At 39.5% G+C, this 26470-nt stretch overlaps 1 protein-coding gene and 1 pseudogene across 1 annotated transcript; one reads left to right on the top strand and one right to left on the bottom strand.

Moving 5' to 3' along the window:
• Positions 1 to 11: 11 nt before the first annotated feature.
• Positions 12 to 789, top strand: LOC100351690 (general transcription factor IIF subunit 2 pseudogene; annotated as a pseudogene).
• Positions 790 to 5730: 4941 nt separating this feature from the next.
• Positions 5731 to 26245, bottom strand: LOC138845497 (cytochrome P450 2C5-like). Its single transcript, XM_070058332.2, has 5 exons — positions 26073 to 26245; positions 19090 to 19222; positions 17476 to 17663; positions 9946 to 10087; positions 5731 to 5912 (listed from the first exon to the last, which is right to left on the bottom strand). Exons 1-5 carry the CDS (start codon positions 26223 to 26225, stop codon positions 5731 to 5733), a joined length of 798 nt encoding a protein of 265 aa, XP_069914433.2. The 5' UTR covers positions 26226 to 26245.
• Between the last annotated feature and the right edge of the window lie 225 nt (positions 26246 to 26470).

The following is a 26470-nucleotide window of genomic DNA, read 5'->3' as shown; positions in this document are numbered from 1 at the left end:
CCAACAGACTCATGGCCAAGTATGGGGAACTCGATGTGACTGGTGCAAACAGTACACTGGAGTGTGTCTGGTCAAGGTTTCTAAATATTTGCCACAGCAACGGGATAAAGCACCTGGAAGAGGAGAAGTTGAGAAACTGCAGATTGCCAAGAATCAAGGAAGGACTGTGGTGTCCTTTTCTTTAGATGAAGATCTCTCAAATATTCACGATTCTGATGCGAAACCAGATGTAGTCAGTGCTCCTCAAGATCATCCATGTGTCTGGCAAACTGCTGGATGGTAAACGGTATTTACTGAGAGCTCCTTGGAGAGGCTGTCTCAGGAAGGAGCTGGAATAAAGAGCTGAGTGCCAACATGTGGCCAGTGAGAATTACATGAGATTGAAGAGATGGCAAACAGAGGAATCTCCCAAAGCAGTAAGACCATCCCAACAACTGGGTATACTTGTAACAACCAGTTACAAACCTGTTGCTAATCATCAATACAACATTGACTATGAAAGGAGAAACAAGATGGAAAACGAGCCCGAGCTGACGACAGCAAGTTTTAGCCAGGCTGTTTTCAGCCTTTGAGAAGCACTGGTAGTCCAACCTGAGGGACCTGGTGGACATCACAAAACAGCCTGTGGGTTACCTGAAGGAAACCTTGAGAGAAGTTGGTATTCAGAATGTAAAAGGGATCCACAAAAATATGTGGGAGCTGAGGCTAGAATATGGATAGTATAAGAGGAAAAAAGAAAAGATTAAGCCAGTGCCTGGGGATCTGGCTGGTGGGCCCCCTGCAGGGTGACACTGAGCCTCAGCCTTGATTCTGAACACTTGAGCGCCTGTGTCTGTAGCAGTAACATGACTGGTACTTTTGTTTCTCTTGGTCAATTGTTTTTCAGTGAACATTTGTGAAGAGAAATGAAAAATGTTGGTTGAGTGAAGGAGGTGGAAAGAAAAGATTAGACATAAAAACCAGATAGCACAGCCAGTGGTGTGGCATCGCACGAAAACTTTCCTCCTGAAGTGCCTGCGTCCCATAGGGGTGCCGGTTCACATCCCAGTAGCTCCACTTTGATCCAGCAGAGAAGTGGACTGATTCTGCACACTAGTCCCTCAGCTCGCTGTGGAAATCCTGAGCTTTTCATCAGTTGCCCTTAGTAGTTTCTATTGTGTTTTGACTTCTGTGTTTTGCTGGAAGTGGTTTCATATTCCAGAGCCCTGATCTTTCTTGCAGAAGTTGAAACAAATTGTTGTTTTCTGAATAGTGAGAATTTTTCCCAGGATTTTTTGCTACCTTGCATATAACCCGATGTATCAGGGGTGTGGACCTGTCCATGTAAGCAGACACTTCTAAATATTCATTTTCTTGCAAACTTGAAGAAAACTGATTGTGGGTTTCAATTATGTTGCAGCTAATGTTGATATGCTAATGCCAGGTTTTTGTCTTGCTGTGATGACCACTCTAAAAAATGCTGCCTTAATGCAGAGAGAGGTGAATACTTGAATCATGACAGCACCCTCCATTTCAACCATGGACATGGTTGAAGCAGTGAGAAATGCTCCCTTATCACCAGTGAATCTGCATTGAATGTCTTCAGCATTTGCTGCCATTCCCACAAGTGCAGATCCTCAACAGGATGAAGTCCATGCATCATGTCCCAGTCTGGTGCAGAGACCCATGTGACACAATGGCTAGTTGCATCACACCACACCATGGAGGTTACTGAGCTGAGCCCCACCTGTAAGTAAACCTGAACCAACCATGAGGACTGATCATGCAACATGGATTGAAGTGGGGGAAACTAAATAAAATGATTAAACATTATAGGAGTTAACAGTAAGTGGTTAGCAACTCTGCTTTCCTGTCAGATTGGCCTGCAACCACTTCCTCCTCCTGTTGAAAGCTGAGTGAACTTGAATGAATAATTTAATAGAAAGCATCATCTTAGGGTATGCTGCTAAATGGATATAATAATAGCAGGATAATATGAACAATGATCTCGTCTCCTGAGCAAAGGTGCTCATGTCCTAATTCTTTGAAGCTATGAACTTCTAAATATATCGTTTTAAATGCTGAGAGGGGCATTGCAAATGTGATTGTATGAGGGATCATAACAGGGTTAGATAATACTGATTTGACTAGGTGGGCCTCCTGAGATCACACTGGTCTTCATGAAAGGGAAATTCATTGAATTATTCAAATTCAAGTAATGATTTACATTCTCTATCTCCTTGCTGAATTTCTCAATCATGCCACATGTTATATTCTAAATTCCATTGAATTGGCTATCTATATCCTCTTGCATCAAATTGTCAATATTTCCTCTTGATGGAGTGAGACTTCCTTCTTTATCCTCTCATTCCGACTAGGAAACAAACCATCTACAGTAGGCATTTTATGCCTCCTATACCGTTGTGATTCCTTTAATCCCCAGAACATAAAGAAAAGATGCACCACCAAGCTAGAGGAAGGAAAAATTTTACCTAAATGAGTTGGGGTCTTTTACGCCCAAGCTTGCTTTGTGCAAAACTCTCCCTGATCGATCACAAGCCACAGAAAAATTTCCCTGCCTTCTTAGAACGTTTGAGGGAGACTTTAAAGACATATAGTCCATTAGATCCTGCTCTGTAGAGGCATAGGTGATTTTATTTTTTTAAAGATTCATTATTTATTTATTTGAAAGAGTTACACACACATGGAGAGAGAGAGAGAGCGAGAGATGTATCTTCTATCGGCTACTTCACTCCAGAACTGTGCCAACCCAAATCCAGGAACCAGGAACTTCTTCCAGGACTCCCACATGGGTAAGGGGCCCCAGCACTTGGACCAGCTTCTACTGCTTTCCTAGGCCATAGCAGAGAGCTGGATTGGGAGTGGAGTAGCCGGGACTCAAACCGGTACCCATTTGGGATGCCAGACTGCAGTTGGCAGCCTTATCTGCTAAGCCACAGCACCAGCTCCGATAAGTGATTTAAAAAGGCAGTTTCCTAACCCAGTCTGTTTCAGACATTAGGATAAACTCCAGGGACTTGTAGTAGAACGTGAGGGTAATCTAGACAAGCTCTTAGAGGTGGGCACCATGGTCTTTTATAACAGATCAGGAGGGGACTGAACAGCAGTGGTGTAAAGGTAAGCGAAGGAGAACACTCCTGATTATGTCTCAGCCCAAGCAAACCCCCAGACATTCCCAAGTCTTTTTGCTGTAAATGTAATAGACACTTTACCAAGGATTGGTAAAAATGACACTCAGGGATATGTCCTATTGGCTATCAATGGAGATTTTACCTCTCCTGAAGGCCAAAAGTGATGGCAGACTACACATGGATATACATATGCAGAGTAAGAGAAATGGATTATCTGTTAAATTCTTCTTCAGGAACCAGCTCAGCTGACACCTTGATACTAATTCAATGATGCTGGTATTGGAACTTGGAACTCTGGAACTGTAAGATAATCATCTGCATTGTTTTAAGTCACTCAACTCATGGTAACTTATAATAGTAGTAATGGTAACTAACACAAACATTATTTGTCTCCTAGATTTATTAGAAGAATTAAGTAACAGAAAATATGCCTATGGCCAACAGCAAAGTAAAGGTAATTGCTATTTTTTGTTTTCTGATGAGGGAAGATGCAGATGTAGGGGAGGTTCCAAATTTTATTTTTTTAAAGATTTATTTATTTATTTGAAAGTCAGAGTTCCACAGAGAGAGAAGGAAAGGCAGAGAGAGAGGACTTCCATCTGCTGGTTCACTCCCCAATTGGCCACAATGGCTGCAGCTGCACCAATCAAAAGCCAGGAGCCTGGAGCTTTTCTCGGTCTCCCACACAGATGCAGTGGTGCAAGGACTTGGGCCATCATTCACTGCTTTCCCAGGCTGTACCAGAGAGCTAGATCATATGTAAAGCAGCCAGGCCTTGAACCAGCGTCCACATGGGATGCTGGCACTGCAGGCAACAGCTTTACCTGCTACTCCACAGTGCTTGCTCTGCAAGTTTTATTTTTCTGTAGTTGAAAAAAAAATATTTTTGCTTTTTCTTTTTTTTAATTTCGTAAATATAAATTTCCAAAGTACAGTTTATGGATTACAATGTCTTTCCCCCCCGATAGCTTCCCTCCCACTCACACCCCTCCCATCTCCCGCTCTCTCTCCCATTCCATTCACATCAAGATTCATTTTCAATTATCTTTATATATAGAAGATCGATTTAGTATATATTAAGTAAAGATTTCATCAGTTTGCACCCACACAGAAACACAAAGTGTAGAATACGGTTTCAGTACTAGTTATAGCATTATAGCTTTTTATATTTTTTTTTATTAATGGGAAGAGGATATTAAACCAAACATGTAACATAAATTGTAAAACTTAATGTTCATCTTCACTTTAGCTGATCCTCCCAATATTTCCCTATAGGTTTGAACAGTTTCTAGAATTGTTTGTCTTTTATTTATTTATTTTTTGAAAGGAAGAGTGGACAGTGAGAGAGAGTGACAGACAGAGAGAAAGGTCTTCCTTTTCCGTTGATTCACCCCGCAATGGCCACTGCGGCCGGCGCACCGCACTGATCCGAAGCCAGAAGTCAGGTGCCTCTCCTGGTCTCCCATGCGGGTGCAGGGCCCAAGGACCTGGGCCATCCTCTACTGCACTCCTGGGCCACAGCAGAGAACCAGACTGGAAGTGGGACAATCGGACAGAATCCGGCACCCTGACCAGGACTAGAACCTGAGTGCCGCCGCCGCAGGTGGAGGATTACCCTATTGAGCCGCAGCGTTGGCCAGAATAATTGTCTTTCAAGCAATACCTCCAATAACTCTAGGTGACACCTGGACAAGAATCCTTTCTGCTTTCTTCCCTTTCATCCCTCTCTCTACTTGTAATGAAGAGGTGTGTGGCCTCTTGGGATTCCATATTCTTTCATTTCTTTTTCACTTCCTGAATTAAAGAAGAGAATCCAGAGAACTGACCCTGCAAGTAGTAATGTTTTTATTTAGAAGATGCAGAGGGGAGAATGGGTCTACTCTTACCATTTTTTTCTGTTTTATATTGATTAACGTATGGTAAATTGGCATTGATATAGTAGGGTCATGTGAGAATCAGTCTAAATATTGCAAATATAGTAACAGTAGATATTCTTACAAAATGACCCTATGAAACTACTTTAATGGAGGTTTAAGGGTTCATCTCAGAAGGCCTGTATGCTGTCGGCATGGATGGGGAGGTGGTGCTCTGCGACAAAAAGCACTTGAGACAAATTTCGGTAAAGACATCCACTTTATTAGTGAGCATGCACACTTTCTAAAGGGCAGGCAGAAGGGGTGTAACCAGTTCAGGGCAGCACCAATTCTATAGGATAGAGGCCATATTGGCACCACTGTGCTTCTCCAATCATCTTGAAGGTCACATAGGCTACAGTAGCTTTCCTGATGGGCTTGGACCAACCTGGGAGCAGTTTACCTGACCGGCAGGAGTGGAGGATAATGTGCCTGGGGCTCCCGCCACCTGCCAGCAGCCAGGCTGTGGGGTCCCTCCCAGGAGGCATGGCACTACCATGTCCTCTCTACCTCCTGCATGGTCAGGGCAGGCAGTCTCAGGGGATCACCCACAGAAATTAGGTTTTCACTAGATCTTAAGGGAACAGTAAGATGTGAGAAAAGTTAAAGAAGACGTCTCAAATGCAGCAAGGTGATGGACAATGCCTTTGAAGATGATGGTGCAGCAGAAGCCAGTCTGCCCCTTTTCAAATAGGAATGAAGCAGAGCTGGAACGAAGGTGGCACAGAAGCGAATCCATTGACAACTGCAGTGATGTCCAGGTCTTTTGACTCAACCAGAGATTGCAGTTTAAAGTTCTGCAAAATGGAGGTCAGGAACAAAAACAGCTCCATGCGGGCCAGGCCCTCTCCCACACATATCCGTTTTCCTGAAAATAACAAACAGAGAGGGTAATCACTTCCAGTGTGTAACTGTGAATGTAACAAATACAGTATTTTTAACTGTACAAAGAGAATGTACAGTAATGGATGGATGGATAGATGAATTAAAATTGATTGTCCAGAAAGATGAACAAAAGTTGGACACACTTGCTACACAACCGACATGTGATCTTAACAACTATTTCCGTTAACAAATATTTATTAAGCAGCATCTCCATGAGAACAACTTCATTGATTAGTACCACATTATAACTGTTCCATGAAGTTTTTTTTTAAAAGATTCTTTTCACTTATTTGAAAGTCAGAGTTACGCAGAGAGTCCGGTGCTGTGGCTTACTAAGCTAATCCTCCGCCTGCGCACCGGTACTCCGGGTTCTAGTCCAGGTTGGGGCACTGGATTCTGTCCTGATTGCTCCTCTTACAGTCCAATTCTCTGCTGTGGCCCAGGAAGGCAGTGGATGATGGCCCAAGTGCTTGGGCCTTGCAATCGCATGGGAGACCAGGAGGAAACACCGGGCTTCTGGCTTCAGATCCGTGCAGCGCGCCGGCTGTAGCGACCATCTGGGGTTGAACCAATGGAGGGAAGATCTTTTTCTCTTTCTCTCTCTCTCACTAACTCTGCCTGTCGAAAAAAGAAGGAGAGGATGCGTGTGTGTGAGAGAGAGAGAGACAGGTCTCCCATCTGATATTTCATTCCCCAATTGGCCGAAATGGCTGGAACTGTACGATCACAAGCCAGGAGCCAGGAGCTTCTTCTGGGTCTCCCACATGAATACAGGGGCCCAAGCACTTGAACCATCTTCTACTGCTTTACCAGGCCATAGCAGAGAGCTGGATCAGAAGTAAGACAGCAAGGTCCAGAACCAGCACACACATGGGATGCCTGCACCTCAAGCAAGGATGTTAACCCACTGTGCCATAGCGATAGCCACCCCCACCCCCATGTAGTTTTCTTTAGAGACAACTACATCATTTGCTTTCCTATTCTCGATCTGATGTTCCATTATCTTTCCTTTCCACTGTCTCTTCTTAGTTCTAGCTATGTACATTCTTCAACAATCTCCAAAGCATAATCAAGTTTCAAGTTTTGCATCATACTGCTCTTTCAAATTAAAAAAAAAAATGTTTCTATTACATTCAGGATCAAAGTCAGGTTCCCTTTGTACTTTGCACACTTTAAATGACTAAAGATAAAAATTTGTGCTATGTGGACTCATAACTTAATATTCTTAATTTCATTAAAGTATGTATCACCAGGAACCATAATTTGCCACATTTTGATTTGGCCTGACATGTGAGTCTTGAAAAAGTGTATCCTGCCAACATGGTATCTACAGTGACATATACAAAGTAGACCTCAACAGTCATAAGAATAAAGGAAAGTGAGTCCTTGGCCAAGAAAACACATATATTGAAGTTGCATACATCCAACATCCAAGACATGCGACAATTACTGGAAAACTAGAAGGGTGCTCTGGAATCATCTCAGAGTATCATGATGAATTTCCACTGGTTCCACAAAGCAATGGCTATTTAGCAGATGTTTTAACATCCTTCAGCTAGAGTGACAATTCTGATTCTTTTATTCATTCTCCTTAATACTGTGCTGCCATTCTCTTATGTCCATTATGTCTGTTTCTTTTGGGGCAGATGAAATTTCACTTTTACTATTAGATTGTTGGGTACTCCATTTCATGCCTCACAATTGGGTCTGAGAAAGCCAGAACCAGATATTTTCTCTCCACATACTTCCTATCTACCCTCTGCAGACTATGCATCCTTCTCTCACAGCATTAAAAATAACGCATTCCGTTTATCTTTACTCAGCTTGTTGCAATTTGCTGTGAGATCTTTGAGTCTGTTCTGTGCTTGCTTATACTATTATCTCCATGCATGACACTGCACAGTGAAGGACACCACATAGAAGAATTTCAATAAAGTTGTGGAGTTAAATATCTATCATGGTGTGTGAGGAAATTCTTAACCAGTTTTAGCTTCTAGGAAGAACTCTTAGGTGCCACCAGTATGCATCTAGAGGGAGAAATCAGTCAACCTATAACTTAGATTTCTCAGTGTGAAAGAAATGTGTTAACAACCCAGAGCCCCAGTAACCTTGTCAATAATGAGGATGTATTATGAGCAGGGAAAGTTCCTGGACATTGGGAGTGGTGTTCCATATTGTGTTCAAAGAGGAAATATATCAGCTCCAGTGGAGGAAGTATGTAGTTCCAGCTGATACCAAATAGCTATCAAGTTCTTGGGGAAGGCATTGTGGCACCAGGTTCTAGTCCCAGTCGGGGCGCCGGATTCTGTCCAAGTTGCCCTTCTTCCAGGCCAGCTCTCTGCTATGGCCTGGGAGTGCAGTGGAAGATGGTCCAAGTGCTTGGGCCCTGCACCTGCATGGGAGACCAGGAGAACCAGCTGGCTCCTGGCTTCAGATCAGCGCCATATGCCGGCCGCAGCACGCGGGCCACAGTGGCCATTGGAGGGTGAACAAACAGCAAAGGAAGACCTTTCTCTCTGTCTCTCTCTCTCTCTCTGTCTACTCTGGCTGTTCAAAAAAAAAAAAAAAGATAGAAGTTGGCGAACGCAAAAGGCTTCCATAGCTTTGGCAACTTATGACTAAAGCCTAGGAAGATTTCTGATGCCATAAACAAGAGTGTCATTTTGTTAAGTCAACAAGAGGCGTCACTGTGTACTTACTCCTCATGTAGGATCTCTGTCCTTGATGTGTTGTTCAATGTGAATTAATGCTATAACCAGTACTGAAACAGTATTTTACACTTTATGTTCGGTGTGGGTGCAAGCTGTTGAAATCTTTACTTAATATATACTAAATTGATCTTCTGTATATAAAGATAATTGAAAATGAATCTTGATGTGAATGGAATGGGAGAGGGAGTGGGAGATGGGAGGGTTGTGGGTGGGAGGGAAAATATGGGGGGGGAAGCCATTGTAATCCATAAACTGTACTTTGGAAATTTATATTTACGAAATAAGAGTTAAAAAAAACACAAAACAACAACAACAACAAAAAACAAAGCTGGAGGCATCACAATACCAGATTTCAAAGATTATTAAATATTACAGGGCAGTTATAATAAAAAACAGCCTGCTAAATGCAAAACAAAAACAAGCAAATAAACAAAAAACAAAAACAGGCACGTAGAGCAATGGAACAGAATAGAAACTCCAAAAATAAGTCCCTGAATCTGCAACCAACTTATCTTTGACAAAGGCACTAAAATCAATCCCTGGAGCAGACAGTCTCTCCAACAAATGGTCCTGAGAACATTGGATCTCCACATGCAGAAGTATGAAACAAGACCCCTATGTTATACCTTACACAAAAATCCACTCAAAATGTGCCAAGAACATAAATCTGTGACCTGATACCATAAAATTACTAGAGAACATAGGGGAAACTCCGCGGAACTCAGATTTCCATCAATTAATGACTGGATAAAGGAAATGAAATATATGTACACTGTGGAATACTACTCAACCTGTAATAACAAAGCTTGAAATCCTGTCACTTGCAGCAAAATACATGCAACTGGAAACCATTATGCTTAGTGAAATGAGCCAATTCCAGAGACACAAATATATGTTTTCCCTGATTTGTGTTAACAGTGTACAAAAAGTACAAAAAATATGTAATGTATATGAACAGAAATCACATTATGAGATTTGATTACTGTTTATGGTCCTTATCAACACTGTTGAGGAAAGTGGTTTTTCTACTTACTACTGGTTAAATTCATTGTTCACTTGAGGGTTAATCTTGTGAACATGAAATAAACTGAAAGTATATCATCATAAAAATTAAATGCAAAGACAAGGAAGGAGGAGGGAGGGTGAGAGTATGGGAGGGACAGAGTATAGGGTGAGTAGTATCATTCTGCTGTTAAAGCTGTACATATGGAATACATGAAATTTGTTCAACTTATATGAGCCAAAAAGTTTGAATCAAAAAAGTTATCTTCTCCTCTGAAGTTGCGTGGAAATGAATTTTATTACCTGCTGAGAAAGGCATGAAGTAGTCACTCTTCTTAAAGTTGCCACTCTCATTCAGAAAGTGTCCAGGGTCAAATACCTTTGGGTTAGGAAATTCTTTTTGATCATGTAACATGGATGTCAGTGATGTTATGATGTTTGTGCCCTGAATAAAACAGACACAAATAATCGAAGTATAAAGAAGTCACTGTGTTGGGTGAAAAAACAGTGAGAATCATTTAGGAAAATCTTTTTTTTTTTTTTTTTTGACTGGCAGAGTTGGACAGTGAGATTGAGATAGAGAGAGAAAGGTCTTCCTTCCATTGGTTCACCCCACAATTGGCCACTGCCGGCAGCGCGCTGCGCCAATCTGAAACCAGGAGCCCGGTGCTTCCTCCTGTTCTCCCATGCGGGTGTAGGGCCCAAGGACCTTGGCCATCCTCCACTGCCTTCCCGGGCCACAGCAGAGAGCTGGACTTGAAGAGGAGCAACCGGATCAGATCCAGTGCCCCAACCAGGACTAGAACTCGGAGTACCAGCGCTGCATGCAGAGGATTAGCCTAGTGAGCCGTGGCATCTTCCAGACTATTACTCTATTGAGTTTTTGATTAATAGAAGAGAAAGCTCAAGTCCCAGGAAGAGCAGTGACATCCCCAGCCACACAGACCAAGTAAAGAGCAGAGATTAGTTCATGGCAGTGGCAGTGATTTTGCTAAATGCCCTGTGACAGCATTTGAAGATGTGAGTGTGTGAGTGGGTGGGTGCCAAAACCTGTGACTGTGCTCCTCATCAAGCTTGGACTCTGGTTCCTACTGCCACATGCTGCTGTCCTTCAGTCCAGTTTTCACACATCTCACATGTGTGGTTTCAGACAGAAGTTGGTTGGTTTGTGAAAGGTCCAGAAACCTGTTCAGAGGACATATGTAAATAAACATCTGACCTGCTTAAAAATCACCAATTCTTTAATAAAAGAAAGTGCAGTAGCAAGTAGAAACTCATGACTACTGATCATTGTAGAGCAGTTTGTTTGTCTTCATTTAAGAATGAGGGAGATCTTTACTATAGTTTAATCCTAACTCAGGATGATGAAATTAGAAACATCAAAATTTTGGAGCAATTCAGTGCAGGATTATCATTTCAGGCAAGGATTATCAATCATAGCTAACATTGTTGGGGGGATATTTAGGAAGTTGAATTGTCATAACCAGTCCTAAGTTAACATGTCATAGATGAAGGTACAAGTGTCTTCAAAAAGTTCATGGAAAATGTACATTATCTTTTGCTTTCTTTTTCCACAAACTTTTTGAAGTATATATATATATGTATATATATACACACACATACATACATATATGTATATATTACAGTTTATAAAATAAAAAATGAAAATATAAATATATTTCAACAAACATTACTCAAATAATTGGACATTTATAAAGTAAAAAATGAAGCATAATCATTATACCATAAATATGAATCAATTTGAAAGGAGCCACTTGTCTAAACATAAGAGCTAAAGCAATAAAACTTCTAGAGAAAGGTAAGGGGAAATTTTTGACACCTTGTACAGGCAGACTTTGTTCAGAAGGACGCAAATCCCCAAATAGACCACACATTACTACAGATAGTTTTACTGGAGAGTAATGTCATCACTAAACAACATTCCCAAGTCCAGTCTCTCCCCCTGTTTTTCCATGGTCTGAGAGCCAAGACTGTTTAAATTGAAAAGAGGCAAAATAATACTTTTGATGCAAGAAAACTACAAGATACATAAATTTCAGTTTCTATAAAAATTGAAAAAAGTATCCTCATTCATTTACACATTGTCGAAGACAACTATTCTTTTTTTTTAAACTTTATTTAGCAAATATAAATTTCCAAAGTATAGCTTATGGATTTCAATGGCTTTTCCCCCTCCTTAACTTCCCTCCTGCCGGCAACCCTCCCAACTCCTGCTCCCTCTCCCATTCCATTCACATCAAGATTCATTTTCAATTATCTTTATATACAAAAGATCAATTTAGTATATATTAAGTAAAGATTTCAACAGCTTGCACCCACATAGAACATAAAGTGTAAAATACTGTGTGAGTACTAGTTAAGCATTAATTCACATTGAACAACATATTAAGGACAGAGATCCTACACGAGGAGTAAGTGCACAGTGACTCCTCTTGTTGACTTAACAAAATGACACTCTTGTTTATGGAGTCAGAAATCTCCCTAGGCTCTAGTCATGAGTTGCCAAAGCTGTGGAAGCCTTTTGAGTTTGCCCACTTCTATCTTATTTAGACAAGGTCATAGTCAAAGTGGAGGTTCACTCCTCCCTTCCGAGAAAGGTACTTCCTTCTTTGATGGCCTGTTCTTTCTACTGGGAACTTACTCACAGAGATCTTTCATTTAATTTTGTTTTTGCTGTTGTTGTTGTTGTTGTTTTGTTAGTTTGTTTGTTTTTCCTTAGTGCCTTGGTTTTCCATGCCTAAAATATTCTCATGGGCTCTTCAGCCAGAGCCAAATGCCTTAAGGGCTGATTCCAAGGCCAGAGTGCTGTTAGGACATCTGCCATTCTATGAATCTCCTGTGTATCCCGCTTCCCATGTTGGATCATTCTCTCCCTTTTTGATTCTATCAGTTAGTATTAGCAGACACTAGTCTTGTTTATGTGATCCCTTTGACCCTTAGACCTATCAGTATGATCAAGTGTGAACTGAAATTGATCACTTGGACTAGTGAGATGGGATTGGTACATGCCACCTTGAAGGGATTGTATTGGAATCCCCTGGCACAATTCTATCTCCACCATTTGGAGCAAGTCAGCTTGAGCATGTCCCAAATTGTACATCTCCTCCCTCTCTTTGTCCCACCCTTATATTTAACAGGGATCACTTTTCAGTTAAATTTAAACACCTAAGAATAATTTTGTGTTAATTACAGAGTTCAACCAATAGTATTAACTAGGGCAAAAAAAAAAATACTAAAAGGGATAAAGTATTAAGTTGTACATCAACAGTCAGGACAAGGGCCGATCAAGTCACTGTTTCTCATAGTGTCCATTTTATTTCACCAGGTTTCATTTTTGGTGCTCTGTTAGTTGTCACCGATAAGGGAGAACATATGATATTTGTCCCTCTTGGACTGGCTGATTTCACACAGCATGATGTGTTCCAGATTCCTCATTTTGTTGCAAATGACTGGGTTTCAATGTTTTTTTACTGCTATATAGTATTCTATAGAGTACATGCCCCATAATTTTTTTTATCCAGTCTACTGTTGATGGGCATTTGGGTTGATTCTAGGTCTTAGCTATTGTGAATTGAGCTGCAATAAACATTAAGGTTCAGACAGCTTTTTTGTGAAACCCTGCAAGATATAGGTACTGGCAAAGACTTCTTGGAAAAGACCCCAGAAGCACAGGCATCAAAGCCAAAATTAACATTTGGGATTGCATCAAATTGAGAAGTTTCTGTACTTCAAAAGAAACAGTCAGGAAAGTGAAGAGGCAACCGACAGAATGGGAAAAAATATTCGCAAACTATGCAACACTTAAAGGGTTAATACCCAGAAAGTACAAAGAGATCAAGAAACTATAACACATCAAATCAAACAACCCACTTAAGAGATGGGCCAAGGACCACAATAGACATTTTTCAAAAGAGGAAATCCAAATGGCCAACTGACACATGAAAAAATGTTCAAGTTCACTAGCAATCAGGGAAATGCAAATCAAAACCACAATGAGGTTTTACCTCACCCCGGTTAGAATGGCTCACATTCACAAATCTACCAATAACAGATGCTGGAGAGGATGTGTGGAAAAAGGGACACTTACCCACTGTTGGTGGGAATGCAAACTGGTCAAGCCACTATGGAAGTCATTCTGGAGATTCCTCAGATACCTGAATATAACCCTACCATACAACCCAGCCATCCCACTCCTTGGAATTTACCAAAGGAAATTAAACTAGCAAAGACTACTATTCTATAAAGGCAATCAAAGAACCCCCACAGCATGGAAAATAGAGCATGTTTGCTATCTGGGCAATCACAAAAGAAGTTTGCTAACTCCTATCCTAGACCATTACCTCCACTGAGATCAGTGGCCCTAGCCCATGGTGGAATAAATCACTGCACTGATTTGTGAGAGATTAGACTCATCCATGTGTGTTGCAGATTTCTACACCACAGTGCCCTGTGCAGAGGGAATGAGGGGCTTGGAGCACCCTTGGAGCATTAAACCTTCTAAAGACATCAGGCACAGGGTAAGCCTGAGGAATGGATATCTTTCAGCCAGTACAACAATCCACTCCACCAGGTCCCCTAACACATTCCTCCCTCTGCTTTCCATTTTGTTCATTAAAGAGAAAGAAACAAGTCACAATGATATTATCCTCAGCCTCCAATAGCAAGAAACAAAAGTCTTTTTTTCACTGTATCCTTTGCTGAAACAGAGTGGACTGAAATCCTAACCCTTATACTAAATCTGTCATCAGCATGACAAGCCATATCACCTCCTGCTAAAGTCAGAAATTCCATCTTTTCCACAGGATGACATTAATAATTGCATGCTTATCCATCCATTTTCCCCATGAAAATACAACTTTAGTTACATAAATTTTTATTTTAACAATTATATATGCTGAATTCAAGTAGAGTAGCTTGTAACATAGTAGCTACAAAGCCTAAAAATATACCAAAAAATAAAAAGGTGTCAGAAGCCATTGTAAAGGTGTTAAGATGAAAATCACTCTCAAGATTCCAGAAATATGTGAACCATAGAAAGATCAGCTAACACCTACCATCAATCTGCAACTGTGTTCATATATCCTTAGGGCCTATGAATCAGTGCAGGAAGTGTTAGTTACATCCTTCACACCACCTAGTAGTAGAGAGAAGAATTCTTTTTTTTTTTAACTTTTATTTAATGAATATAAATTTCCAAAGTACGGCTTATGGATTACAATGGCTTCCCCCCCATATCGTCTCTCCCACCCGCATCCCTCCCCTTTCCCAATTCCTCTCCCCTTCCATTCACATGAGGATTCATTTTCGATTCTCTTTATATACAGAAGATCAGTTTAGCATACATTAAGTAAAGATTTCAACAGTTTGCTCCCACACAAACATAAAGTGAAAAATAATAGATGATTTTTTAAATGATGATGAAATCAGATCACCTATTGTCATGTTTAATCCCAGTGAGAGTCAAGTTGGGAATTGATAATTTCTTCTTCTTCTTCTTTTTTTTTTTTATACAGAAGATCAGCTTAGTATACATTAAGTAAAGCTTTCAACAGTTTTCACCCCCATAGAAACACAAAGCGAAATGTACTGTTTGAGTACTCATTATAGCATTAAGTCTCAATGTACAGCACATTAAGGACAGAGATCCTACATGAGGAGTAAGTGCACCGTGACTCCTGTTGTTGACTTTACAAATTGACACTCTTGTTTATGGCATCAGTAATCTCCCTATGCACCAGTCACGAGTTTCCAAGGCTATGGAAGCCTTTTGAGTTCACCGACTCTTATCTTGTTTAGACAAGGTCATATTTAAAGTGGAGGTTCTCTCCTCCCTTCAGAGAAAGGTACCTCCTTCTTTGAAGAGCTGTTCTTTCCACTGGGATCTCACTCACACAGATCTTTCATTAGGGTTTTTTTTTTTTTTCCAGAGTGTCTTGGCTTTCCATGCCTGAAATACTTTCATGGGCTTTTCAGCCAGATCGGAATGCCTTTAGGGCTGATTCTGAGGCCAGAGTGCTGTTTAGGACATCTGCCATTCTATGAGTCTGCTGAGTATCTCGCTTCCCATGTTGGATCACTCTCCCCTTTATTTATTCTATCAGTTAGTATTAGTAGGTACTAGACTTGTTTATGTGCTTCCTTTGACTCTTAGTCCTTTCATTATGATCAATTGTGACCTGAAATTGATCACTTGGACTGGTGAGATGGCATTGGTACATGCTACCTTGATGGGATTAAATTGGAGTCCCCTGGTATGTTTCTAACTCTACCATTAGAGAGAAGAATTCTTTCTGGATGAAGGCAGATCTGATTCCACCAGAACTTTGTTATTACAAAGGTACAATTAAGTGGCCAGAACAAGAAGATTGGGGCAGGCTGAGGTGGGGGCGGGGGAAGGTATGTGCGGCAATATTATTATACTACAATAGTTTTATGATCTGTGATGACTCTAAAATTTACACTATATGGGTAAAATGGTCATGTTCCCTTTCAATTTTTTTATAACCATTGTCTATTCCCACTGAATCAGGGTCTTTTCACTTTTTACTAGTTAAACTTACTTGGTAAAGTATTAAGCCTTTTATTGTAATGTAAATTTAAAGTGTGTTATTTCAAAAGAAAGAAAGAAAGGAAGGAAGGAAGGAAGGAAGGAAGGAAGGAAGGAAGGAAGGAAGGGGAAAAGGAAGGAGAGAGGGAGGAAAAGCCATGAAGGAGGGATAGAGGGAGGAAGGGGTATCATTATGTTCTAAGAAATATATCTACAAATCACGTTGAATCTGTTAAAAATAATTAAAATTTTAAAAATTAATAAAACAGAACCATGTTAAGGATATTTCTCACATAAATTTTATGAGGCTACCATTATGTTGTTATAAAAAATATCTGAAAATTCTAAAGGAGGTAATGACAGAACAAGGTCTGTTATGAATATAAATACTGTAGTCCAAAACAATGTATAGTAATTCAAATCCAATTATAATACAGATATTTACTTATAATACAGGCATTAGATGAGGAAAATGAAGCCAATTATACATTTTGAATTTGGTATAATTATAGATTAGTTCTTGAGAAAAATTTATATAAATAAGAAAAGGGCAAGCTTTTCTAATCTTATAAATATTATCTACTAAAATCTAATTAAAACATCATTCTCAATACTAAGGTATTAAAACTCCACCCTTTCCTAAAAATCTGGGATGAATCAAGGTTTTCTGCTATCAACAATTCTGATAAATGCTATTCTGGAATCCTAGCCAGTGCAATAATACAATGATGAGAAGTTGAGGCGACTGACAGTGGCTCAGCAGTTTAAGTCACCACTTGTGACCCTGGCATCCCATATCATAATGTCAGTCAAATCCTGGCTGTCCTAAGCTTCCAAATCCAACTTCTTGCTAATGCACTTGAAGAGATAACAAAAGGTGGCCTAAGTACTTGGACACTTGCCAACCACATGGGAGACCAGGTTGGAGTTGCTGGTACCAGATCTAGCTGTTGTACCCATTTGGGGATGGGTACAATTTTTCCAATGGATGGAAAAATCTCTGTCACTCCCTCATTCTCTGTCACTCTGATTTCAAATAAATACTTTTTTAAGAAAAGTTAAAGACACAAGAATTGGAAAATAACACATAAAAACCATTAACCCAGATAGCAGGATAATATACAGATAAATTGCTAACAATGAATAGTGCTGGGTATAAGATCATCAGAATAAGAAAATCACATGATGTTGGCAGGGGACTGGAACCACACTGCGGGGGAGAAGTTTAAGAGCACTGAGGGTCAATGTAAAAGAAACAAGATTACCTTGGGGATAAAGTAGTTTCTGAATTTAATGTCTCGAGTCACTGCATGGGGCACGTTATTGGGGAGGAGGTCGATGAATCTCTGGATCTCATGTATCACAGCGTCTGTGTAGGGCATGTGGCTCCTGTCCTGCATGCAGGGGCTCCGGTGTCTGCCAATCACACGCTCAATCTCCTCCTGCACTTTAGCTGATAAGACACAAGTAAGAAATAACGGGGAAAATGAGAAAAGTGGCACAGTTGTCATAACAATTTAGGCTTTCATGAATCTTAATGAAGGTATGTGGAAAGAATTATAAGCTACAAGCCCAGAAATACACCTGGAAATATGAGTTACTATATGAAAATATACAGTGCACCCTCCTAAAAACTACTATTATGATATATTAATACACAGAGGGCCATATAAACGGCACACATGAAACTGACATAAATAGAAGTAATTAAGTGCTACCCCCAAAAAATTCAGAATATAATTAAATCAAGAAAACACTGCCTTTGCAAAAGGGAAAAAAAAATCAAATCTAATTTTGAAAATCAATGGGGCTTTAATTGAATTACATCCGGTGTTTGTGTGTCTGTGTATGTGTGTTAAAACATATTATTTTTAGCTTTTGGAGTGTGTATATGTATTTGCATATTTTGGAATGTGTGTTAATTTGGAAGGATACTCTTATCATCCTCCTACTTCACAAATGTAGCCATTTTGAGCATTCCTGCAATTCATCATCATGTTTCTTAAAAATGTCTATTTCTTTATTACTGATTCTAACATATAGTTAATTATTTCCTCGTAAGACATATGAGAATTTTCATCTACATCTCTATCCCATATACACACATGCCCATCATGACAGGCACACAGTAGTCACTCCACTTAGCAGGATATATGTAGACCACAAATTTTGGTTATATCAGTATTCATTTTTTTTTTCATCATTCTGAGCACATATAGTTTCCTGGTGAGAAAATTCTATGTGTTTGGATGTTATTACCTTCTTGGATTCAATTTAACACCATTTTTCAATTCACAATTTTCTATATCATGGTTAGATTTATTTCTCATGCTGAGATAGATGTTTCAAATTAATGATCTCTCCTATTCCAATTATTTTGGGTGCATCTTCTAACTGTATTATGCATCTAAACTTTCAGAAAGCTACTCAGACTGGAGTTACCTAAGGAAGTCTCACTGAATTTCAAGTTGGTTTTCAGTAAGAAAAGCTTCCTTGTCCTTTTCCCTGCAATAGAGCACCGAATTGTCAGAATGAGGAAAGGCAGCAGCAAGACTATACCTACTCCTCAATGGAGTCTTTTTGTTATGAAAAGAAAATGCCATGCGGTGCCTACCACACATCACTCCCATGAGATCCAGCACAGCCCCCGAACATCACTGCTCTTCCTCCAGCCATGCTGTCTGCACTTCTCTCTGATCTCTTCCCGCACTGTACCACGTTGGCCTGTTTTATTCTGATTACTACACTGCCCAGAGTACAGTTGTTGGCAGAGAAGTTTTTAAGCAGTGAGACTCCTCTAGCACAAACCAGGGGGAGGAGAGTAGCCTCAGCTCCCCAGCTTCTCTCCTGAATGCAGTTTGCTCCTCTCTGAGTTGTACCTGCGACTTCGGGGTGCTTCAGCAGGAGCAGGAGGGAGTATCTCAGCGTTGTGCTCGTTGTCTCAGTCCCAGCTCCAAACAAATCAGACACAGCGATTACCAAGCTTTCCAGAGTGAACTCCAAATGGGTTTCCTAAGAGTGATTTGGTGCAATTTAACAAATTATTTGCCAGCATTTTTATTACACTAAATCCAAAATAACTCACATTATTTTTTAAAAAAGAAGAAAGATAACAGGGAAAACTGAAAGTGCCATATTAAGACGACATGCTGTTGGATATGGTAGACTACAGAAAAGGTGACATCAAACTCATTGACTACCCGCTTACTTAGTTCTTGCATAAAAATCCCATTATGAGATGCTTCAGTGAGGTATGTCATGAATAATTCACAAAAGAAGGCAAACAGAAGCCTGTTTTCTCCTTTGTGATGAAAACACTTTTGAGAAGAAACAGACATCATCTTGGGAGAGGAAGATTTAATTAATAGTATAAGAGTCTATGTACAAAATATTCTAGTATTGCCATGCCTGCTCAACTTGAGACAATTTGCATTTGAGATAAATGGACTCAATCTGTGGTTTAAGCCATTATTAAACATTGAAAATGAATCTTGATGTGAATGGAAGGGGAGAGGGAGAGGGAAGGGGGTGGGTTGCGGGTGGGAGGGAAGTTATGGGGGAGGAAGCCATTGTAATCCATAAGATGTACTTTGGAAATTTATATTCATTAAATAAAAGTTAAAAAAAAAAGAAATTATCTCTTAATTGTACACAAGCACAGTCTCAAGAATAAATCTATTAATATGTTAGGAGCATCATGAAATGTAGTATAAGCCCAAAATAAGAGTCTGTAATTCTCTTCTCCTGTCAAAAATTGATATGGAATAAATGTTACTTGCAGATTCATTAAGAAATCAAAATCGTGCAAAGCAGATATGGCAGCAAAACCTAGAATGATAATGGGTTCCTCAAGAAAAGATGAGGTCAGCACCACTGTGTCCAGAAGGGAGGCAACCGGCAAGATGGACTGGGACAGGCACAGGAATGAATCAGGAGGTACGAGGTGAAGAGAGGCTGTGGTCATGAAGACAGACCTGAGACGTTCACTGTGCCCACAGATGAAGGAGAGAACAGGAGTAGTGCTGATGCCAGAGCTAAATGTCTAATTACATGGAGTTCTCACACACTGTGAGTGCTCCACTGCTAATGTGCCCAGGAAAGCAGTGGAAGATGGCATGAGTACTTGGGCTCCTGCACCCACGTGGGAGACCTAGATGAAGCTCTTGTCTCCTGGCTTCTGCCTGGCTCAGCTCGGGCCTTGCACCATGTTAGGAGTGAACCTACAGATGAAGGATTTCTCTCTCTTTGCTCCTTCCTCTCCTGTCTGTGCCTCTGTCTTTCAAATCAATCAATAAATATTTTTTTAAGAAAAAGAAATTGGTGATATGATCTATTTAAGGTGCTGACACAAAAACAGTGTCAAACAAGAATCCTATTTCTTGGGAAAGATATAACCTTCCATAGCAAAGCAGAAATTAAGACTTTCCAGATTAAAGCAATGTTATAGGGATCTCTTCACAGTAAATATTTCATGCAAGAAATATTACGGGGATTCAGCTTTCACATTGAAATAAATGGACACAGGACAACAAGTAAAAGTCTTATTAAGAGATAAATATTCCTAGTAAGAGTAACTATACAGGTAATGGTAAAACTAATATTATTAAATTTTTAATATAAGTGCTTTGTTTCTATGTGACTTTAAATAAAAATTATGATAGCAGAATCACAAATGTGTTACTAGATATAATATAAAAAGATACAGTGTATAATAACAATAACACTATGCCAAGTAGGAAAAGCCAGTCACTAAAATAGCCAAATTCCAGGAGACAGAGATAGAATGATAGGTTGGCAAGGATTGGGGTGTAAGTAATTACTATGTAATGGATATGAAGTTTCTGTTTTGTAGTATAAAATAATTCTGGCATGAATGGTGGTGACAGTTACAAAACAAAGTGAATGTGCTTAATGCCAGCTGACATTACATTAAAAATAATCAATACAACTTTTCTGTTATGCATATTTTGGTGCAATTTAAATATCTTTGTGGATTACATGTCCTGATCAAGTGGAATTTACCGAAGATATGCATGGATGGTTTAAAGAAAAGCAATAAATATAAAAACAAAATTTTTAGAATGAGAAAAAATTATCTCAACAGCTTTTTTAAAAAGTCCTTGAGGGGTTGGCTCTGTGGCACAGTGTGTTAAAGCCCTAGCCTACACTGCCGGCATCCCATATGGGTGCCAGTTCTAGACCCGCAGGCTCCACTTCCAATTCAGCTCTCTGTTATGGCCAGGGAAAGCAGTAGAAGATGGACCAAGTCTTTGGGCCCCTGCATCCATGTGGGAGACCCCAAGGAGGCTCCTGGTTCCTGGCTACGTATTGGCACAGCACTGGCCATTGCAGCCAATTGGGGAGTGAACCAGTGGATGGAAGACTTCTCTCTCTCCCTCTCTGCCTCTCCTTCTCTCTCTCTGTAACTATTTCAAATAAATAAATAAATCTTAAAAAAGGACTTGAAAATTTAAATGCTGTGCATGATAAAAAAATCTCTGAAAATTACAAATAGAAGGAAGCTTTCTTATATTGATATGACATATTAAAAATTACAAAACTGAATCTTAATAATTTCTTAAAGCTTAAAATCTTGTTCTATGAAATAATGGAGGAAAAAATCCACCAAGGAACTGTACTTTCACAACTGCCTTTCAACATAGCCCTAGAAGGTCTAGCCAGAAAAATTACACATGAAAAAGAAATAAATACATTAAAATAAAAAGGAAGTATGATTACTTCTATTTGAAGGTGACAGAGCACAGGAAAGTATACAGTCAAATCAAAGACAAGAAGAGGAAATTAGAAATCTATAAAACATTGTTGGGAATATACAGGATACTATAATAAAACCCACCATTTGGATTCTGGGAGTTCCTGAAGGCATGGAGAGAGAGAAAGGATTAGAAGGCCTTTTTAGTGAAATACTAGCAGATTTTTGGATTTGGAGAGAGATGTCCAAGTACAGGGAGCACACAGAGCTCCCAATAGACATGACCAGAAAAGATCCTTGCCACAACACATTGCAATCAAACTCACCGCAGTGAAACATAAAGAAAAGATTCTAAGATGTGGAAGAAAGAAATGCCAGATTACTCTCAGAGGATCTCCAATTAGACTCACAGCAGACTTCTCTCAGAAACCCTGCAGTCTATAAAAGGATGGCGAGATATAGCCCAAGTCCTAAGAGAAAAAAACTGTCATCCGAGAATATTATATCCTGCAAAGCTCTCATTTGTGAATTAAGGTGAAACAAAGACCTTTCATAGCAAACAGAAATTGAAAGAATTTGTCACCACTCATCCAGTCCTGCAAAAGGTGCTTAAAGATGTGTTACACACAGAAACACAGAAACACGGCCATCAATACAAAGAAGGTAAAGGAAGAAAATCTCTCAGTAAAAGATTACAGGAAGTGGAGCTGGCACCGTGGCGCACTAGGTTAATCCTCCAACTGCAGAGCCAGGATCCCATATGGGCACTGATTCTAGTCAAGGTTGATGCTCTACCCATCCAGTCTCTGCTACGGCTGGGAAAGCAGTAGAGGATGGTCCATGTCCTTAGGTCCTTGCACCCACATGGGAGACTGGGAGGTGGCAGTCCTGAAGTCCTGGCTTCAGATGGGTGTAGCTCTGGCCATTGCGGCCATTTGGTGAATGCACCAATGGATGCAAGACCTTTCTCTCTGTCTCTCCCTCTCACTGTCTATAAATCTACCTCTCAAATAAAAATGAATAAAGTCTTTTAAAAAAAGATCACAGGAAGTTCAAAGTATGAATATCTTCTTCAAAGTAGAAATATCTTTGGAAAATGGCAGGGCAAAGTCACTACTTATCAATAGTCACATTGAATGTAAATGGCCTCAACTGTCCAGTTAAAAGACCCAGAGTGGCTGAATGGATTAAAAAACAAAACACATCTATTTGCTGTTTACAAGAAACAAATCTTTCCAACAAAGATGCATGCAGACTGAAAGTGAAAGGTTGAAAAAAGATATTCTATGACACAGAAACCAAAAAAGAGCTGGCATAGCCATCTTAATATCAGACAAAATAAACTTTAACACAAAAAATGTTAAGAGAGATAAAGAGGGGCACTATATAATGATTAAAGGATCATTCAACAGGAAGATGTAACTATTATAAACGTATATACCTAACTACAGGGAACCGGGTTATTTAAAAGATATGTTAAGGAACTTAAAGGGAGACATGGACTGCAGTACAGTAGTACTGGGGGACTTAAATATTCCATTTTTAGATAGAGACAAATCAACCAGACAGAAGATCAACAAGGAAACAGCAAATTTAATCGACACTATAGCCCAAAGAGATCTAACTTACATCTACAGAACTTTTCATCCTACACTTGAAGAATACACATATTTCTCAGCAGTACATGGAGCCTACTCTATGAACACATAATAGGCCATAAAGCAATCTCAGCAAATTCAAAAGAATAGAAATCATACCATGCATCTTCTTGGACCACAATGGAATGAAGCTGCAAATTAGCAACTCAGGAATCTCTAGAGCATATGCAAACACATGGACACTGAACAACTTGCACATGAATGAACACTGGGTCACAGAAGAAATCAAAAGAGAAATCAAAAATAATCTGGAAGCAAATGAAGATAACAACACACCATATCAAAACTTATGGGATACAGCAAAAGCAGTGTTAAGAGGAAAGTTTATAGCAATAGGTGCCTACATCAAGAAATTGGAAAGCCACCAAATAAATGAGCTATCAATGCATCTCAGGGATCTATAAAAACTACAGCAAACCAGATCCAAAACTAGTAGGAGAAGAGAAATAGTTAAAATTAGAGAAGAAATCAACAGAATTGAATCCAAAAAAAAATTACGAAAGATCTTCAAAACAAAGAGCTGGTTTTTTGAAAAAACAAACAAAATTGACACACCATTGGCCAACCAACCAAAAAAAGAAGAGAGAAGAACAAAATCAATAAAATTAGAGATGAAAAAGGCTATGTAACAACAGACACCACAGAAATAAAAAGAGTCATCAGAAATTACTACAAAGAGCTGTATGCCAACAACTTCAGAAATCTAGCAGTATTAGATAGATCCCTGGACACATGCAACCTACCTAAATTGAACCATGAAGACATAGATAACCTAAACAGACCCACAACCAACTCAGAAATTGAATCAATAATTAAGGCCCTCCCAACAAAGAAAAGCCCAGGACCCGATGGATTCACTGCTGAATTCTACCAGACATTTAAAGAAGAACTAACTCCAATTCTTCTCAAGCTATTCTAAACAAACTAAAGAGAGGGAATCCTTCCAAATTCTTTCTATGAAGCCAGCATCACCTTAACCCCTAAGCCTGAAAAAGATGCAGCATTGAAAGAGAATTACAGACCAATTTCCCTGATGAACATAGAAGCAAATATCCTCAATAAAATTCTGGTCAATAGAATGCAACAACACATCAGAAAGATCATCCACCCAGACCAAGTGGGATTTATCCCTGGTATGCAGGGATGGTTCAATGTTCACAAATCAATCAATGTGATACACCACATTAACAAACTCATACCCATAACTGAGACAGAAATTGAATCAGTAATAAAGGCCCTCCCAACAAAGAAAAGCCCAGGACCCGATGGATTCACTGCTGAATTCTACCAGGCATTTAAAAAAGAACTAACGCCAATTATTCTCAAGCTATTGAAAACAATTGAAAAGAGGGAATCCTCCCAAATCCTTCCTACGAAGCCAGTATATTCTTAATTCCTAACGCGAAAAAGATGCATTATGAAAGCATGTTGTATTTTATCCAATGCTTTCTCTGCATCTATTTAAATAATCATACAGATTTTCTTCTGCAATTTGTTAATGTGGTGTATCACATTGACTGATTTGTGAATGCTGAACCATCCCTGCATACCAGGGATAAATCCTACTTGGTCTGGTTAGATGAAATTTCTAGCTTATTGTTGAATTCTATTGGTTAGAATTTTATTGAGGATTTTTGCATCTATGTTCATCAATGAAATTGGTTAATGTAGTGGAAATGACAGCCTATAAACCAACTTAGATTTATTTCCAACTGACCTTTGGACAGGGTGCCAAGGTAATGCAACAGGGAATAAATAGCCTTGTACACAAACAGTGCAGTGATGACGTGACCCACACCTGCAAGTTGCCTCCTAGACACCAACCTCTCTCTCCACCTCTGCACAACTTACTGTGTTACAGTGAACTAAGTCTTTGTCTTCCTTCCACCTACTCTTTCCCACTGCACACTGAACACCGCCACACACACCACTCACTCCACCTGAAATTCCCTCTCCTGTCCTACACTGCAGATTTCTAAAACCTCCTTCAATGTGCAAGATATGCAAAACCCTCCCAAGCTAAGCTATGTGCCCCTCTCCCTTACACTTGCTCAGTGATGATGTCACTTCATATTACAGCATGATAGTCAGTGATTTTATTTGTAATTGTTTTCAAGTCACCTGAGATGTGCATTATGTTCCTCCTTGGTAGATTCTTTTCATCTAAAGAGCAAGTCCCAGATATTCTAACCATTTAACAATTTAATTTTACATTATGTGTCTTCAAAACATTTATGGAAATGTACATTATTTTAAAAAATCACAAGCTTCCATTTTTAGACCAAAATAAACTTACCTTTTAATTCTTTATTTTCACAAACTTTATATGAATACTCTAATATTTTTATGCTATTTGCAGTTAATTTATGTGGTTTGTAAAGTGCTTGTCAAACTAGTCTGACCATGTTAACATCCTTTGTAGATACAAAATTATTCAATGAACCTCAAAATGTACAAGAAATAAAATAATGAACTGCTGTGAACAATTTACCTGCTCCATTTTGATCAAGAAACAATCAATAAAGTCCTGAGGACTGTTAACATCCAGGGATTTTTGGTGTTCTTTCACTTTCTCCATAATAAAATTTTTTGTATAATCAATATTCTTTAAAAATGTCTTATGAATTCCTGGGAAGTAATCCATAAGAGCAGGAAAATTATTGCAGACCTAAAACAGAAAACAATAATTTGTTGAATTATACATACATATATACCCTATTTAGGAGTTATAGTTATAAATATGAACAAAATATGGTGTCCATCGGCCGGTGCCGCGGCTCACTAGGCTAATCCTCCGCGTAGCGGCGCCGGCACACCGGGTTCTAGTCCCGGTCGGGGCGCCGGATTCTGTCCCGGTTGCCCCTCTTCCAGGCCAGCCCTCTGCTGTGG

Source organism: Oryctolagus cuniculus, chromosome 15 (assembly GCF_051225735.1).
Source record: "Oryctolagus cuniculus isolate XC-2025 breed Fujian yellow rabbit chromosome 15, ASM5122573v1, whole genome shotgun sequence".
NCBI classification, from domain to species: domain Eukaryota; kingdom Metazoa; phylum Chordata; class Mammalia; order Lagomorpha; family Leporidae; genus Oryctolagus; species Oryctolagus cuniculus.
Note: the sequence above shows the minus strand (reverse complement) of the source record. Positions and strands in the feature narration are given on the sequence as shown.

Bases quoted from the DNA above. Each gene is read 5' to 3' on its own strand.
- LOC138845497 (XM_070058332.2), bottom strand. From the start codon at position 26,225: ATGGATTACTTCCCAGGAATTCATAAGACATTTTTAAAGAATATTGAT. The intron at 19,223-26,072 runs GTAAATTGTTCA...AATCACTCTTAG, and splicing joins TCTTGATCAAAATGGAGCAG to GAAACCCATTTGGAGTTCAC. The intron at 10,088-17,475 runs GTAATCTTGTTT...TGTTTTATTCAG, and splicing joins GAAACTACTTTATCCCCAAG to GGCACAAACATCATAACATC.